This window comes from Acomys russatus, chromosome 29 (genome assembly GCF_903995435.1).
Source record: "Acomys russatus chromosome 29, mAcoRus1.1, whole genome shotgun sequence".
Taxonomy (NCBI): Eukaryota; Metazoa; Chordata; class Mammalia; order Rodentia; family Muridae; genus Acomys; species Acomys russatus.
Genome location: NC_067165.1, coordinates 47,271,186 through 47,288,441, shown reverse-complemented (window position 1 = coordinate 47,288,441; position 17,256 = coordinate 47,271,186). Strand labels below are relative to the sequence as shown.

The window sequence follows — 17,256 nt, the reverse complement described above, 5'->3', positions numbered from 1 at the left end:
CGCTAAAGGCACCGTGCGCTCTCGTGCCTGCCGTGCGCTCGGGTCTCAGTCGCCGGGGTCTGGGAGGGGGGTGGGCCGCGGCGCCCGGTCGCGGGAAAGGAAAGAACACGGCTCTCTGACTTTGGGCATGCCTGCCATGGTTAAACTCGAGGAGTTTACAGGAACTACATTTGGGAGCGCTCGGCTAGAACGCGGCTGACAGACACATTCCGGGAGAGCGGGACGGCGCCGGGGAGATCCGGACTGAAGGACCGAAAGGGAAAGAACGAACTATGGAGAGTCGTGCAGAAGCAACCCGCCCCTGTGAGGCAGAGGACAGCACTTCGCACTCGCTCCCTAAGCTTGGTCCCGCCTCCGTCCCTCCCGTCCTGGCGGCCGGGCGGGGTGGGCCGAGCGAGTGCGCAGGCGCCGTCCCAGCTGGGCAGGACCGACCGCCAGCCACGTGCAACCGCCCCGCCCGCCAACCACTCAAATATGGGCTCCTGCCCGGCAGTGGGCTCCGTGCGTGCGCGCTACCTTGTGTTCTTCCAGTACTTGGGCACTGATTTCAAGTACGTTTCCCCGCTATTACCTCCGGTTCCTCCACTTGGGCTCACGGGAGGTCTGCAAGACGGCCAAGGGAGGCACGATCCGCACCGGGGCGTCCGGAGCCTAGGAACACTGGCCTGCGCTTTACGAACGCGCTCGAGGGCCGAGGACCCAGCTGGGGCAGCTCCCACAGCCGCGGCGGATAACTCACTCCCGTCTCTCTCCGCAGTGGGGTCGCAGCCGTGAGGGGTAATCATCGCGCTATTGGGGTGCAGAACTTCCTGGAGGTAAACTGTTTTCTTTTGGTTACTGCGATGACAGGTTCGGGAAGGGTGAAGCCGCCCGTAGCTCCAGTCCCTGCCCGCACTCCTAGCACTGTTCCACGGGCTGCGGCCTTCGCTGTGCCTGGCTGGTTGCCTGCACCGTGTCCCCGCAGGAGGCTGCCAAGCGGCTGAACTCGGTCGAGCCGGTCAGGTTTACTATCTCCAGCCGCACTGATGCCGGAGTGCATGCCCTGAGCAACGCGGCGCACCTGGACATACAGCGCCGCTCAGGCCTGCCGCCTTTCTCCCCGGAGATCGTGACCCAGGCCCTCAACACCCACCTGAAGCACCCGGCCATTCGGTGAGCCCGAGGATTGAGCCGTTTGTCCTTTACTGATGCACCCCACCATCCATTGTGGAGGGAGGTTGAGGTCCGGAAAGACATTATTCTGAGCAACTTGGAGATGAGCGGGAGATTTCCAGAGTGCTGGGTAGACTCATTGCTGGCCTGAACCAGATCTGCTTGCCACAGTGTACTTAAAGCCTTCCGAGTGCCCAACGACTTCCACGCTCGCTATGCAGCTACATCCAGAACCTACCTATACCGCCTGGCCACAGGCTGCCCCCGGCCAGAGCAGCTGCCTGTGTTTGAACAAAATGTATGCTGGGCCCTGCCGACAGAGTGAGTGAAGTAAGAATGGGAAGGGAAAGGTTCGCCATCCATCTGGCGACGCCCTCCTCAATGCTCCTTTGGCTCCACAGGTCCCTGGATGTGGCTGCCATGCAGGAAGCTGCCCGGCATCTCCTTGGGACACACGATTTTAGTGCTTTCCAGTCTGCTGGCAGCCCGTCCACAAGCGCTGTGCGCACACTACAAAGACTCTCTGTGTCTCCTGGTCCAGCCAGCCCATTTGTCCTCCCCCAGGAGAGCAGGTGAGAAGAGTGGCCTTCCACTGTGGCCCCATGCAGGTCTAGGGGCCACCAGGGCTAAATTAGTTCTCACAATAACCTAATAAAGTGATCTGGTTACTGTCATCCACTGGGCCCGGAGGGGAAGGCACTGGCCAGAAATTGTCTTTTTCCTGTTGGGCTAGGGTCCCTCTGTGGCTGGGAGCACGGGGAAGAAATGTTGCCTTACATGTCTTTGTAGCAGATGGGTTCTGGCAGTCACTGAAAAGGTTCCAGTCCAGTTTGACAGACTGCTCTGCCTCAAGCACTGCCTAGTGGGCCTCCCACCAGCAACCGGCCCCAAGGGCAGGAGGGCTTCAGTGTGACCAGGGTTCCATCTTGATGGTAGGCTAGCTATGTCCGGCTTCAGCACACTGCTACCTCCCATGCACAGGCTAATGCTGTCGTACAGTTGTTTCCTTATACGGTAGGTACAGGCTCCCAGAAAAATCACGCAAAACTCTCATCCTCTGGATCTGATGGTCAGTGAAGCAAGAGCCCACCCTGGATGGCTGAGCCTTTAAACCAGCACTTAAACCTTTGTCTTGTCTGAGGCCACATGGTGGGCTAGGGTGGCTGAGGCTGGCCTGTGGCTTGGACCTCAAAGCTGTCTGTGTTCCTAGGAGGCTGCAGTTCTGGACCTTGGAGTTTGAAAGCAAGTCTTTCCTATACCGACAGGTAAGCCATCCTAGACCCTCCCGAGGTGGCTCAGGCAGACACCTGTGACAACCTGAGCTCTCTGCTGCAGGTGCGGAGGATGACAGCTGTGCTGGTGGCTGTGGGACTAGGGACCCTGACACCCACACAGGTGAAAGGGATTCTGGAGAGTCAAGATCCCCTGGGCAAGTACCAGGCTCAAGTCGCCCCTGCCCGAGGCTTGTTCTTGAAGTCAGTGCTATACGAGAACTTCGGTAAGAGGGGTGGGTGGGAAAGAGCCTGGCTCCCCGAAGCTGGGCTCTCACTGAGGACGGCCTTTGGAGGCTGTCAAAGCCCCTCGTACTAGATGAGACTCCAGGCACCTAGTGGGGAAGCCAGTGGCAGGGAGAACGGACTTCAGCTAGGGACCGGTGGTCAGAGCGTGGTGGCATGGACTGAGTGGGCCACAGGGCCAGATTTTGGGGGGTAAGCCAATGCAAATGTGGGAGGAGTTGTACTCTGACCTGGGGTCTATCCATAGGTCCTATATCCTGACCCCTATGGGGTCCACACTGGAAACCAGCTGACTGTACACTCAGTGGAGGTGAAGAGCCACACTAAGTCTGGCCGTCAGCCTTGTCCAACAGGCACTGCACTCAGGAAAGATTATTCCACAACTGTGTGGGGCTCTGGCAGTCCTGTCTACCTTTCAGCAGCTCCCACCTCCCCAGTCTTTCTACCCTGAACATCCCTTTGTTACTAAAGGGACTGACATGGGGTACCGGTTGGTTAACAGCTGTAAGCATTTTCTGGAAGGCCCATCTTGAAGAAAGGGGGGCAGGAATAAAAGACATAGAGAACAAAAAAGCCTGTTTATTTCTTTAGCCTGTGACTCTGGTCTCATCCCTAGAACAGAGTCTGTGACCCGGTCTTGGAGCCCTGGTCCTCCTGCTGGGCAAACAGCAAGAGACAAGAGTCACCGGTGGCTACATGTCAGCTGGGAGCCTGGGGAAGGCCATTTTTGAGCAACGCTGTGAGAAAGCTTCCTAGCTCCTCATCCTGTAAGAAAGGGAAGCAGTTACCCACCACAGACAGCACAATACCAAGAAAATGGGTCTCAAGGTGTACTAGTGATGCCCATCCTCCTTACCTGGTAGGTCCAGGAAACCAGTAGCACCTTGGTACCAGGGTCCTCTGAGTGGGCAGCAGCCTGGATAAGAATGGACTCCACAGTCACAGAGCCGTCGGGGAGGTGCTGTACACAGTGGTCCTTGAGGGTGCTGTGGAGAGACATAGTGAGACCCTGCCTCGCCCTGCCTGTAGGGGTGGGCCAAGGCCAGAGCGCACCTCTTGAGGTGGCTGTACACACGGAGGGCTGTTTCTTGCTCCTTGCGTGTGTCCTGCAGGTGCACACGACAGGTGAAGCGCAGTTGGTGCTCCGACAGGCCTAACTCCTTAAGGGCCTGTTCTGAGGATACCAGCCGGAAACTCTGTAGGGTAAAGGCCAACAAGTCAGGGGACATAATGAACGCTGTCCCCACTCCACTACCATTTTATACACTTACACTGTCTTTCATAATTAGGGTGCCATGCAAGAGCCTAGGCTTTTTGGCCTCGGGGAGCAGCCCTATGAGGAAAGGAACAACACAGTCAACACAAGCCACCAATTACCTGCCCCCCTTGACCCAAGCCCCAGGCTGCCCATCATACCCTGCACCATCTCCCGCTTCAGCAGCCCCAGGGAGATGCCCACGGGGATGCTGGGGCTTGTAGGCAGCGTCACTGTCTCACCATTGGCTGGCATGTAGCAGCTGACCCCTGAGGAAAGATGTGCAGAGAGCCTCAGTCTAGGCGCCAGCCTTGCCTACACCATCTCACAGGTCACCCCGCCCACCGGTTGCCTACGGAATTCCTGCTCGATCTTCTGCCTCAGGAACTCCATCTTCTTGGCCTCGCCGTGCACCAGCAACACGCTCTCTGGCTCTGCTTGCCCCACCAGTTGCATGATGCCCTTGGCGTCAGCGTGGGCACTGAAGGACATGTACTCCACCTGCATCTTCACCTCCAGCTGTGGCATCACAAGATGCAGGCACGGTTAGAGCAGCTGAGAGCCTGGGAGGCTTGCTGAGCCAGGACAGGGGGACACTCACCATCTGGCGCCCCTCCATCTCCAGCTTGCGCTGCCCACTAAGGATCTTGTGGCCGACAGTGCCTTGCACACAATAGCCAGGCATGATGACCTGCAAACAGAGGTGACCTCTGACCTGAATGCCTCAGCCAACCACTGTGGCAGGGCACAGCAGCAGCAGCAGGGGCATCTCATGGGGTCAGGACACACGAAATTCAAGAGCCAGTCCTTCTGTACTCTGGTTCCCTAAAGCTGTAAGGAGCCCCTGGGAGTTGGCCCCAAGGCCTCACCATGTTCTTCTCATTTCCTGCCCACTTGCGGAAGATCTGCAGGGACTGGCCAGCATGCAGCATCCCAGGTGTGGCAAACACAACCTGCAGGATTGACAAGGGTCAGAAGAGTAGACCTTTCCAGGCCTTTGGCCAGCCGTCTTTCCCAGAGCTCCACCGGCAGGGATCCTGGCACCAGAGGTGGAGAAGCTACGTTGCCAGGGCCTTACCATGGGACCCGGGTTGTCGGCAAATGTCCGGTCAAAGGCTTTGATGTGCTTGAACTCAAACATGTTCCTCTGCACGAATGTCTTCCGGATCTTCTGGTTGGTCCAGGTGATGAAAAGCTTGTAGTAGTGGTTGGCCTTCTCCGTCAGGCCCGTAGAGAAGTAGATGGGCACCTTCAGGTTCATGCGCTCCCTGTGTGCCCACCAGCCCAGTCAGTGCAGGGGCCCAGGGTTAGCCTGCAACATGTGACCCTCTGCTGCACAGATAGCTCAGTAGCTATGGCCGGGGCTGAGTCCATTGTCCCTTAAACTGAAATCTGTGCTGTCTCTACACTGATGACCACTAAGCCAGGCCTCTTAGAGTGATGGGGTCCCCAGTTTGCAAATGATGGTTCAAGTGTGATGTCCCAACACACACACAGCTCCACCCAGGACAGCAGGTCTAATAGATCTGTATCCTAGACACAGAACAGCACCCAGCGGTAGTCAGTGCGGCCGTGACTTTTTTTTTTAGTTTTTTGAGACAGGGTTTCTCTGTGTAGCCTTGGCTGTCCTAGACTCACTTTGTAGACCACGCTAGCCTCGAACTCGCAGCGACCCACCTGCCTCTGCTTCCCAAGTGCTGGGATTAAAGGTGTGTGCCATCACTGCCCAGCTGTCTTGACTTAACAGTTCCACTGTGCTTAACAGTGTGAGACTTATGTCCTATGCAGGGTGTATTCCATCTTTTTCTTCCTACCTGTGGGGATCCCTGTTTGTACCTACCAGAAGGTCTCCAGCAGGATGCACAGCTCCTGTGCTCGGCCCAGTGCAAACACAGGGATCAGCACCTGAGGGTAGGTGAGGCTGGATTAGGGGGAGCCGCTGCCATGCTACTGTTCCCTGAAAACAGCATGTAGCGAAATGCTCATTATACCCTTGCTGGCAAGTTAAGAGATCAGAGACAGCATTACTGCAAAGGAATCTAAGACATCTAAGAAATATAGATTTTGTGTGTACCCTAGCCATATGTAGAGACAGCAGGAACTGTGGGAGGCTCTTGAGCAGCCCTCGAGATAGGGCTCATATGGGGATAGGATACAAACATAAGAAAATGGAAGACTCTGGAATCTGTCTTCTTAGTCCTAAACAAATTGTAACACCCCCCACCCCAACCCAGAACCTGACCACATGTAGGATAGGGAAGCCTGCAGAAGTAGCCAGAGTGGGCACATGCCCGAAGCCGCCTACAGTCAGTACCTTCCCACCACGCTCCACAGTCTCATGAACTTTCTTTAGGAAATCTCGCTCTCTGCAGCGTTTGGAGTCTCGGATGGTTGTGGCATATGTGGACTCTGTGATGAGCAAGTTGGGGCGACACTTGTCAATCCATGCAGCCCTAGAACAGAGGTAGGACAGAACTGAGAGTGACGGGGCTGGCGAGATGGCTCAGGGGTTAAGAGCACTGCCTGCTCTTCCAAAGGACCCAGGTTCAATTCCCAGCACCCACATGGCATTCTCATACTAAGGCACATAAAAATTAAAATTAAATAAAATATTAAAAAAAACAAAAAACAAAAAACAACTGAGAGTGACAAGTAGACTCTAGCCCCTGGCACCAAACATCATGGCCACATAGTCTGGGGAAGCAACAGGGAGGACGGGCCTCTCCACACCACACAGGAGGGTTCAGATGCCACATAATGCCTCTTAGAGCTGCCAACTCCCAGGATGCTCCTACAGGGTGGGACCCGGGCCTACTCACCCCAAATGCCGGTCAGGGGTCATGTTGTAATCACCCTGGAAAGGAAATGTCAGTAAGGAAGGTGTCTTTCTACTCTCAGCAAACCCAGCCAGGCCAAGTCCTTCCACTGACCGTGTAGACGACGGACTCGGAGCCCACTTTGATCTGGAACATGGCTGCCCCCAGCACATGGCCTGCGTAGTATGCCTTAATTTCCAGTTCATCGTCCACCTGCAGAAGGAAGAGTGCTGTCAGGTCTACAGGGCAGGGACCAGCAGGAAGTAGGTGATTACCTTAAGCCTGTCCAGTCAATTCCTGTTTCTCACAAGAAGTCTAGAGCTTAAGGGTTGTAGCACAGTAAAAACAAACAAAGCCAGATTAAGTATCTAAGGGTCTAGAAACCACACTTCTCGACCACTGAGGACAAATAAGCCCCAAATACTGCAAAACAAAACACTCACACTAGGAACCACAGTGACCCAAGTTAAAAATCCAATAGGTGAGCAGGCTGTGGTGGCGCACACCTTTAATCCCAGCCCTTGGGAGGCAGCATAAAAGGGAGTGAGTAGTCGCTGGGGTTAGAGACTCCCATCAGCCAAATTGTGAGAAGAAAAGAAATCAGAAGCTGGGCTGGTGGCGCACGCCTTTAACCCCAGCACTCGGGAGGCAGAGGCAGGCGGATCTCTATGGGTTTCAGACCAGTCTGGCCTACAAATCAAGTCCAGGACAGAGAAACCTTATCTTGGGGGGGAAATTAAGAAATCAGATGAGACAAGCATGGTGTCACACGCCTTTAATCCCAGCAGAGCCAGGTGGATTTCTGTGAGTTCAAGGCCAGCCTGGTCTATAAATCTATAAAGTTCCAAGACAGGAAGAGCTGTTACACAGAGAAGCCCGGTCTCAAAAATCAAAAACAAAGATATCAGAGATGAGAAATGGTCTGACTGTGGAGTGCTGAGAGCCAGTTTCAAGGCTTTCTCAGAGGCCCTGATGAAAGGGATAAAAAGAACTCCTCTGTGGCCTTGCATAGGAACAGACTTGGTGAGGCGCTGTGTGGGCTGGGACCTGCACCTCCAAGTGAAGTTTCAGTTCCTAGGAACGTGGCTTTTCCTCCTGAAGAGACACAGCGCACTGCTGCAATGCCCTTGAGGTACCCTGTGTTCCCTCTGCGCAATGCTGCTTGATTAGCTTCCTGCTAATCAGGTGTATAACTCCTGCTAACTCTACCCCATTTCTCTCCTGGAGAGGGGACATATAAGATGCTGAACTTCTGAATGATCTTGCTTGGCATAAGACAGCTTACGAAGACCTCCTGATCCCAAGGTTTTCCATCTTATTTCCTCATACTCTCTCTCAGGCCCTTGTCACTGGATGGCCTGCTGGGTTACGTTGGTGGAGCTGCCTCCAAGCTGGATAGAAACTGCCAAGAAAGCGTCATGCATATTCTGGTGAAGTAGCAATTTTTGAGGTATCCCTATCCCAGCCATACTCCTGTTAGTAAACCCAATTAAAAAAACCTCATTGGATCGATAAATTGGACTTTGGTGCAGCTTTTCTAGGGTGCACAGATGTGGTAGGAATTCTAACAGAATCGTTATATTTAGGGTAAACATCGGAATGACACTTGTTTCCTAGAGGTGCTTAGACCTTGAACAAATATTTGTGGAAAACAGTTACTTTTCTTTTTGTGATTAACAAGTTGTTTTTCTAAAGGAACTTCACAGCCTTTGCGTGACTCTGGTCATAAGACAGTCCTGGCACCCCGGAATGTCTTGCATTACTGGGTGCTGCAGAGAGGATGAGGCAAACAGTACCCAATAAGGACTAAGGTTGCCGAGTGTGAGGTTTCCTTTTAGGAAACATATAGATTAGATTAGATTTAATATAAATAATTTGTTTTACCCAAAAAAACAACTTTTGTGTAACAGTCAATAACTATGCTTTTGTGTGGTAGTTTTAACACAGTCCACAGGCATCTCTCCCTGTTGCCAGCCAAACCTTAACTCATCCTTCAGTGACTCTCTTTCTTTGATTGTCCTTCCAGACTCAGGACACGAACACATAGACATGTGTGTGGTATCTCCTCAGGAAAGTCTGCCACACAAAGGCTGGTGAGAGGAATGTCTGCCAGAGCATGTAAGATTCCAGCACACTGTAACACGTCGTCTTCTGTAGGCCAGAGCACATGATGTCCCAACAGCTGACCAGGCCTCACCGTTCTTATTTAGTAGCGTGGACCCTTCCAGATATAGGCCTTCCCCACCAAGACTCAAAAACAGAAATCCCGATGAATGGGAGAACAGAATAAAGTTTCTAAAATCCAAGCTGGCCACCCCTTCCAAAGGGCCTCAGCAGCATGCAGCTAGCTTAACCGCAGGCTGGCTTGGCTTCCATAAGATCAGCAGCAGGGCATCACCAGGAGGTCTAGACTTAGGGCAGTGGCTAAAAAATACACTCCTGGAAGGGATAACTCAAAGAATGATGGGATTGGGACCAGTTCCTGGTCTGTGGGCCCCAGTAAAACCTCTATCCTAACCAGACACCCAGGCAAACATCCTGGCATTAGACCAGAAAAACAAGGTGTGTACCTTTGGTCTCTATTTTAGGACTGTCAAAGGAGTCCTTGCAGCAAAGTTTCCATAGAAGGCAGCAGGCAGATTAGAATAAGGAGAGTCAACCTGGCATGGCAGAAACCTACAGTCCTAATACCCAAGACTAATACAGGAAGAAACATCACAAATTTGAGCCTAACCTCAACAACACAGCAAAACATGGTCTGAAAAAGGCAGCACACACATACACTCCTGTCTCCTGCTCCCTTACCTCTCCCTACCAACAAAATCAACATACATACACATGGAAACAATAATAAAGAGTCAGTTGTGGTGATGTACTCGGGAGCCCGAGGCAGCTGGATCTCTATGAGCTCGAAGCTACCCTACTCTACGTACCAAGTTCTGTACCAGCCAGGCTACATAGATGAGATCCTGTCTCAAAAATAAATAATAAACCAGGAGAGCTATACATTTTAAGATGTTCTAAGACTTTTGTATTATCCTGAAGAAAAAAAAAAAGAAAAGAAAAAGTTCCAAGTAATTTTAATTGTAAAAGTATATAGTCACTAAGACAACAAAAAGAATTTTCAGAAACCATGCAAAAAAGAAAGAAAAGAAAAAAGGCAAGACAAAGCCGGGTAGTGGTGGTGCACACCTTTAATCCCAGGACTCTGGAGGCAGAGCCAAGTGGATCTTTGTAAGTTTAATATCAAAAAAAAGAAAGAAAGAAGGCAAGACAAGGCTGGGAGTGATGGCGCATGCCTTTAGTCCCAGCACTCAGGAGGCAGAGGCAGGCAGACTACTGTGAGTTCAAAGCCAGCCTGGTCTACAAACTTAGTCCAGGACAACCAAGGCCACAGAGAAACCCTGTCTCAGGAAACCAAAATAAATAAATGAAGCACCCTGTGGGCTGAGAGTAAGTGACTGTGAGTGCTCTGCCCTCAGCGAGACATCTATCACATTCCCTGCGCCCAAGGCTCAGGGACAGTGAGGGGAGGGAAGAAGGGGAGGCCCATGGATGGGGAGGGACACTAGGCAACCCTTCCTTTGGATGTAGCAAAGTTGCTGCACACATGAAGTCACAGCAGCTGTGATAACTGCACAAGATTTGTACAACCACAATCCCAACACGGGTTAGGCAGGGGCTCAGATGTTGGCCAGTTGATAGCTGCTGGGACAGAGAGGGTCATTTCCCCTGAAGGTGTGAGGTCCATGATCCAGTTAGTGGCTTCAACTCCCTGGATATATGAACTGGACTCAGTGGGGTGGGGTGGGAGTTGGGCTGGTCTTTTTTTTAAGATTTATTGTTTATTATTACATATACAGAGCTCTACCTGCGTGGACATCTGGAGGCCAGAGGAGAGTATCAAATCACATTATAGATGGCTGTGAGCCACCATGTGGTTGCTGGGAATTGAGGGCTGGGTTTTTTTTTTAAATAAAAGAACATAAAGTTAGAATTGAGATGTGTTTGGGAGGGTTTGGGGGGAGAATATAATCAAATATACATGTATAAAACTCTCTAAGATTAAAAAACATGAAAAATAGCCATGCACAGTGGTGCACCCCTATAATCCAGCACTCAGGGAGGCAGAAGCAGGCGGATCTCTGTGAGTTCAAGGCCAGCCTGGTCTACAAAGTGAGTCCAGGACAGCCAAGGCTACACAGAAAGACCCTGTCTCAAAAAACAAAAACAAAAACCAAAAAACCAAACCAAACCAAAACAAATAACAGACCAACAAGTTGCATATACTTCAGAGCCCTTCTCTCCCTGGGAGGGACGCAGCCTGGATTGTGAACAGCTGCTTGGGCAGAGCCTTGACTAGACAGGTATGCACACAAACATGCAGACATACCATGCATATTCTCCCAAACTAAATGCCAAACGTGGCTGGACACTAGCCCACTATTGTTGCTTCGTTACTGCACAGTGCTAGACAGAATAGTGAGATGAGGCGGCCTGAGACCAGGACCCCACGGACTTCCAGACTATGTGCAGAGCGGGCCAGGGACCCTGACCTGAACTGTCTGGTGCAGGTGAACAGCCACCACCTTCTTCATACAGTCTTTGATCATCTGAGAAGTGAAGAAATTGGCCTCGCCCTTCTTGTCGACTGCGATCTTGCGGTAGTCTTCCAACAGGATGGGGCAGATGGCCTGGGTGGGGTGGGTCATATAGATGGGCCCATCGTAGCCCACCATTTCACTGAAGTAGGGGAGTGCCCCACAGTGGTCCAGGTGGAAGTGGCTGGGGGAACGGAACACTCGTCAGCCTGGGACCACCCTCTCCTCGCCCAGCCTGGGACCACTCTCTCCTCTCCCAGCCTGGGACCACTCTCTCCTCTCCCAGCCTGGGACCACTCTCTCCTCGCCCAGCCTGGGACCACCCTCTCCTCGCCCAGCCTGGGACCACTCTCTCCTCGCCCAGCCTGGGACCACTCTCTCCTCGCCCAGCCTGGGACCACCCTCTCCTCGCCCAGCCTGGGACCACTCTCTCCTCTCCCAGCCTGGGACCACCCTCTCCTCGCCCAGCCTGGGACCACCCTCTCCTCGCCCAGCCTGGGACCACTCTCTCCTCTCCCAGCCTGGGACCACCCTCTCCTCGCCCAGCCTGGGACCACCCTCTCCTCTCCCAGCCTGGGACCACCCTCTCCTCGCCCAGCCTGGGACCACCCTCTCCTCGCCCAGCCTGGGACCACTCTCTCCTCGCCCAGCCTGGGACCACTCTCTCCTCGCCCAGCCTGGGACCACTCTCTCCTCGCCCAGCCTGGGACCACCCTCTCCTCGCCCAGCCTGGGACCACCCTCTCCTCGCCCAGCCTGGGACCACCCTCTCCTCGCCCAGCCTGGGACCACCCTCTCCTCGCCCAGCCTGGGACCACCCTCTCCTCGCCCAGCCTGGGACCACCCTCTCCTCGCCCAGCCTGGGACCACCCTCTCCTCGCCCAGCCTGGGACCACCCTCTCCTCGCCCAGCCTGGGACCACCCTCTCCTCTCCCAGCCTGGGACCACTCTCTCCTCTCCCAGCCTGGGACCACTCTCTCCTCACCCACTCGGGACCACCCTCTCCTCACCCAGCCTGGGACCACCCTCTCCTCTCCCAGCCTGGGAGCACCCTCTCCTTCCCAGCCTGGGACCACCCTCTCCTCGCCCAGCTGTCCCACCCAGCCCTAAGCTCACCGTCCACTCTCATTCTGAAACCTAATGTGTATCACTATCATAGGTACTAAAGAATAAAAATGAACAAAACACAAAAGCTGCAAACCTTCCCAAAAGAACAGTCTAGATGCTCAGCAAAACAACATGCAATTAATAATTAAACATCAACTAGAATAGGGTGTGGTGGCACATGCATGTAATCCAAGCATTTGGGAGGTAGAGTCAGGAGGATTAGGAATTCAAGCCAGCTTGAGCTAACTGAGACTCTAGTCTTTAAAAAAAAAAAAAAAAAAAAAAAGCAAAACAAGGAATAGAAAGTTGACTCAGGTTTACAGCACTCATTCTCTCTGTAGAGAATCCTGTTTCCATTCCTAAGTTCAGTTCCCATCACCCATGTGAGGATCCAAGGGGGATCCAAAGCCTTGGACCTCTATAGGCACATACCCACACAGACACACATGCTAATTTTAAAAGAAAAATGGGCTAGAGATATGGTTCAACAGTTAGAAACACTGGCTGCTCTTCCAAAGGACCTTGGTGGCTCACAACCATGTCACTCTAGTTCCAAAGAGTTCTGGGCTGGAGGGGGCGGGGACTGGAATTTAAGAACACTTGCTGCTCTGGTGGAGGGCACTGGTTCAGTTCTAAGCATCCACATGATAGCTCACAGACTTCCATAACCCCAGTCCCAGGGGATCAGCACCAACTTCTGGCCACCACGGGCAGCAGGCGTGTGTGCTGTGGTGCCCTTACACACTTGCAGGCAGCAGGCGTGTGTGCTGTGGTGCCCTTACACACTTGCAGGCAGCAGGCGTGTGTGCTTGTGGTGCCCTTATACACTTGGAGGCAAAATACTCATTCACATAGAATAAAAATAAATCTTTAAAATACATAATAAATAAATAAGTAAGTCTTAGCCAGGGGTGGTGGCTCTGAGGGGATAATGGCCATCCTGAAGAGTGACCCATAATGTGCTTGGGTAGCACACATGGCCTTTGACAAGGAAGGACCATCAAAACCCTGACAAACCTACCTGATGATTACACAGTCCAGAAAATCAGTCAGACGGCCACTCTGGGTGATGTAGGAGAAGTCGGGAAAGCGCCTCTGATGAGGAGACAAGAGAAAAGTTGGAATACAACAGGCCATCCAGCAAGAGTGGTGCTTCCCCCACCCCCCCTGCAGGGAGTGACCCCAGCAAGGGATTAGAGAACCCTGCTTTGGTGGGTGTCACCCAGGCCACTGGCTCTTCATAACCTCTTGGGAAGGTCAGGCAATTAGCTGACCTCACAAACTACTATCTGAACTAGTACCTAAGCCCAAAGGGTCCAATTATGACCAGCCTCAAGAACCCTCTAGAGGCTGGTCCCAGCTGGGCTCTTCTTTTCAGTACTGTGTGTCGGGGCCACCTGTGCCCACCTGCATGGATATAGCTGTCCAGGCATGCCCCTACTGCCCACTCCCCCCACTGTCACCCAGGGTTCACACATCTAGACAGAAAGAGCATGGCTAGGAAGTAAACTACGGCCCTCACTGCCCTCCAGACCACCCACCCAAAGCACTCACGTCATCATTGTAGCCCATGTGCATCCCACAGTCCAACATGACATTTTTGCCAGAGATGGAGACCAAGATGCAGCTGCGGCCTACATCCTGTCCAGCCCCTGTTCAAAGAGAAGGACAGGTGAGAGGCCAGCCATGGCTCCTCCCTCCTTCCCCCCAAGCTTCCCTCCCTCACTACTGCAAGGCTGACGTCCACTGCACCACTCACTACTTTCAGCTCTGCAGACGCTAAGACTGTTGGGTAGATGGAATCATGGGCTAGGAAACAGCTGCCTTCGCACACGGATAAGGAGCATGCACAATAGGGAGCCACAGTGCTGGGTCACATGCCCTCCCTTGCCATGCTTTCCTGCACATCTCAAAGTTGCAGCAAACTGCTAGCAGAGCACTGAGCACTGGCTGTGGTCCCCAGCGCTGAACAGAAGCAAGCCACTGCTCTGTGGAACATCACTCCTGTTTCCCCAGACCTTAGTCAAATTACTCCTGACCCTCTATGGGGCTGCAAACCGATGAGGCCATCTTCCCTCAGGTTTCTTCATTAAGGGGCTGAGCCCTGGATGCTGAGTTCTAGTGTTGAGTGGTGCCATATCCACGTAGCCTCAGTCGAGCCGTAAAGAAACATGACTGACCAATAACTCTCGGCCACACAGATGGCCCATGCTGGCCAGTGGGCAGCACAGGCCCCACACCACTGAATCCCTAGCTCAGCCTCAATGGGAGTTCCTCCCATGCTCCTGATGACTAGGCAACGCGCCAGCCATTCAGCCCAGGGCACGGACCACACAGGACACACCTATCTCCCCATTTAGCTATCTCCTCTGGGATCTGGGTCCATAAGGAGATATGGTCCAAGCCTCAACAGGTGTCTGAGAACAAACACCCTTGCCCCACCATTATCGGTGCCACAAAGATCATGGTGACCAGCCACCACCCAGTCTGCTTTCCTTATGTAGCCAGCCACAACGAGGTTGGTGAGGAGTTGATCTCAGGTTCTTCTGCAGGCCTGTTCCTGTCCCTAGATGTGTGCTTCCTACAGGAAAGGTCTCAGCACCCCTCCTCATAGTATCCCTAGCCCTGGATTGTGCTAGGCCCTGATGGGGAATGGCTACACCCTTACAAGAGAGGACCCTACAATCACACGGCTACCAAGAATGGTGCCAAAGGATGCTTTTCTGAATTACAAAGCCCAGTTCTTAGGCACTGGTAAATGTTCTTCCCAAAGAGGGAGCTGGAGACGTGGCTCAGAGGTTGAGAGCACTGTCTTGCTCTTCCAGAGGTCCTGAGTTCAACTCCCAGCAACCACATGGTGGCTCACAACCATCTATAACATGATCTGATACCCTCTTCTGGTATGCAGGTAAAACACTGTATATATAATAATAAATAAATCTTTAGAAAAAAACCAAAAACCAAAACCAAAAACAAACAAACCAAAAACATTCTTCCCAAAGAGACTTAACAATTCCAGGAAACAAGGAAGAAGCCTATACTGTGCTGAAATGTAGACATATGAGAAGACAAAACTGAGAAGGCGGAGCGTGGTGGTGCATGCCTTTAGCCCCAGCACTCGGGAGGCCGAGGCAGGCGTACCGCTGTGAGTTCGAGGCCAGCCTGGTCTACAAAGTGAGTCTAGAACAGCCAAGACTACACAGAGAAACCCTGTCTCAAAAAAACAAAAAAACTGAGGAGAAAGCAAAGGGTACTACGTTGTCCATTCATCTTTGCACAGTGCAGATTTGTACCCTGGGGGGAAATGAGGTGATTAAATATTGAGTACATTAGGTGGCAATTAGATGATGAAGCCAAAAATCTCAGAATTGTGGCAGAGAACATTAGCAGTCAGAGAGCCAGGCCTATGAGGATGCGTGATTTTGTAAGCTAATTAGTAAATACTTAGACGGGATGGTGTGTTAGTCGGTATGAGACGTTGGTCCCGCTAAGATCCCGTGATGCAGCGTGTAGGGGAAACTCCCAGATCTGGCCAAGGTGACCTGGAGACCCGGAGCATATGAACGAGAAGGTGCATCCAACGCCCTGGCAACGCAGGCAGGAACATTTAGAACATTTGGGGAGGTTTGGGAGCCCCAGACTTCAAACGGTTGTTTCCTTCTACACACCACAGTACGTTGCTAGGGCTTTTGGAGGTCTAGATTTATGTTTTCTACGATGAACAAATACACTTTTTAAAAATTCGGGATATAGCCGGGCGTGGTGGTGCACGCCTTTAATCCCAGCACTCGGGAGGCAGGCGGATCGCTGTGAGTTTGAGGCCAGCCTGGTATACAAAGGGGTCCAGGACAGCCAAGGCTACACAGAGAAACCCTGTCTCGAAAAACAAAAACAAAAATCCGGGATATAGCCAGACACCAAGAGTGAACTAAGGGGTAATAGCAAGCACCCTGAGCACGAGAGGCGCGTGATGGGGGTGGAGGTGGGGGTCAGGACAGAAAAGTCGCCAGGACGCGCTCTGTGCCGGGTGCAACACCAACGACGGGCTAAACACAAGAGGCGACACCTGCCCAAGACCCACTCCGCCTCACGGCCACCCTGAGCTACAGAAGCCGGGCCTCCATAACTCATACCCAGCTCCAGGGCCAGGACTCAAGCCCACACCCCTCCGGCTCCCGTGCCAGGCAGAGACAAGGAAGCGCCGAAATGTTCGACCACCACTTCCGCTCCTTGGGGCGCACAGCTGACAGACCGTGGCGAGGAACGGGACGCCGCAGAAGACGCTTCAGACTCGCACTCACCCAACGGAGTGACTCTGATTTCAGGCATCTCGGGCCAGGCTTCCACAGCTCGCGTGCACCGCCCGCAGGAAGGCCTCGGACCTCGCGCGCCGCTCCACCGCCACGGCCGGCGACGGCGACCTCCACACGCCGCGCAGGCGCAACCGCCAAGACCCCGCCCCCTCCTTCCTGCCCTCGCGCCGGAAACGCAGGCCGAGAGGTCGAGTTCTAATTGGATGGCCAGCAACCAATTGGGATGGCGGGGCAGCGAAGGGCGGGGCAGGGGCTGAGCTGTGGGCTGCAACTCAAGGCTTCTGCCCAACCGCAGGCTCGGAGCCGGCTCCGAGCTCGGAGGAAGGCATGGCCAGATCCTGGCGGCGGAGTCGGGTGTCTGTAACACACGGGCAAAGATTCGGCTCCCTCAGCAATCTCATTGTAACTTAGATCGCCCATCACTGGCCTCCGCCGGAGTAGAGACGACCCGGTCCCCCGCCACAGGAAACCCGTACCAGGTGAGATTTGCAGACTG

General features: G+C 53.2%; 2 protein-coding genes across 2 annotated transcripts; one reads left to right on the top strand and one right to left on the bottom strand.

Moving 5' to 3' along the window:
• The first annotated feature begins 386 nt into the window (after nt 1-386).
• Pusl1 (pseudouridine synthase like 1) lies at nt 387-2,930 on the top strand. Its single transcript, XM_051171119.1, has 8 exons — nt 387-551; nt 758-815; nt 965-1,152; nt 1,324-1,473; nt 1,554-1,724; nt 2,363-2,417; nt 2,488-2,650; nt 2,917-2,930. The coding sequence occupies exons 1-8, from the start codon at nt 475-477 to the stop codon at nt 2,928-2,930; spliced, it is 876 nt and encodes a 291-aa protein (XP_051027076.1). The 5' UTR covers nt 387-474.
• A 346-nt stretch (nt 2,931-3,276) lies between these two features.
• On the bottom strand, nt 3,277-14,099 carry Ints11 (integrator complex subunit 11). Its single transcript, XM_051171058.1, has 16 exons — nt 14,002-14,099; nt 13,469-13,542; nt 11,297-11,525; nt 6,855-6,953; nt 6,744-6,778; nt 6,239-6,377; nt 5,765-5,829; nt 5,003-5,192; nt 4,794-4,877; nt 4,526-4,615; nt 4,281-4,443; nt 4,086-4,193; nt 3,941-4,002; nt 3,723-3,865; nt 3,526-3,655; nt 3,277-3,434 (listed from the first exon to the last, which is right to left on the bottom strand). The coding sequence occupies exons 1-16, from the start codon at nt 14,038-14,040 to the stop codon at nt 3,369-3,371; spliced, it is 1,716 nt and encodes a 571-aa protein (XP_051027015.1). The 5' UTR covers nt 14,041-14,099; the 3' UTR covers nt 3,277-3,368.
• Between the last annotated feature and the right edge of the window lie 3,157 nt (nt 14,100-17,256).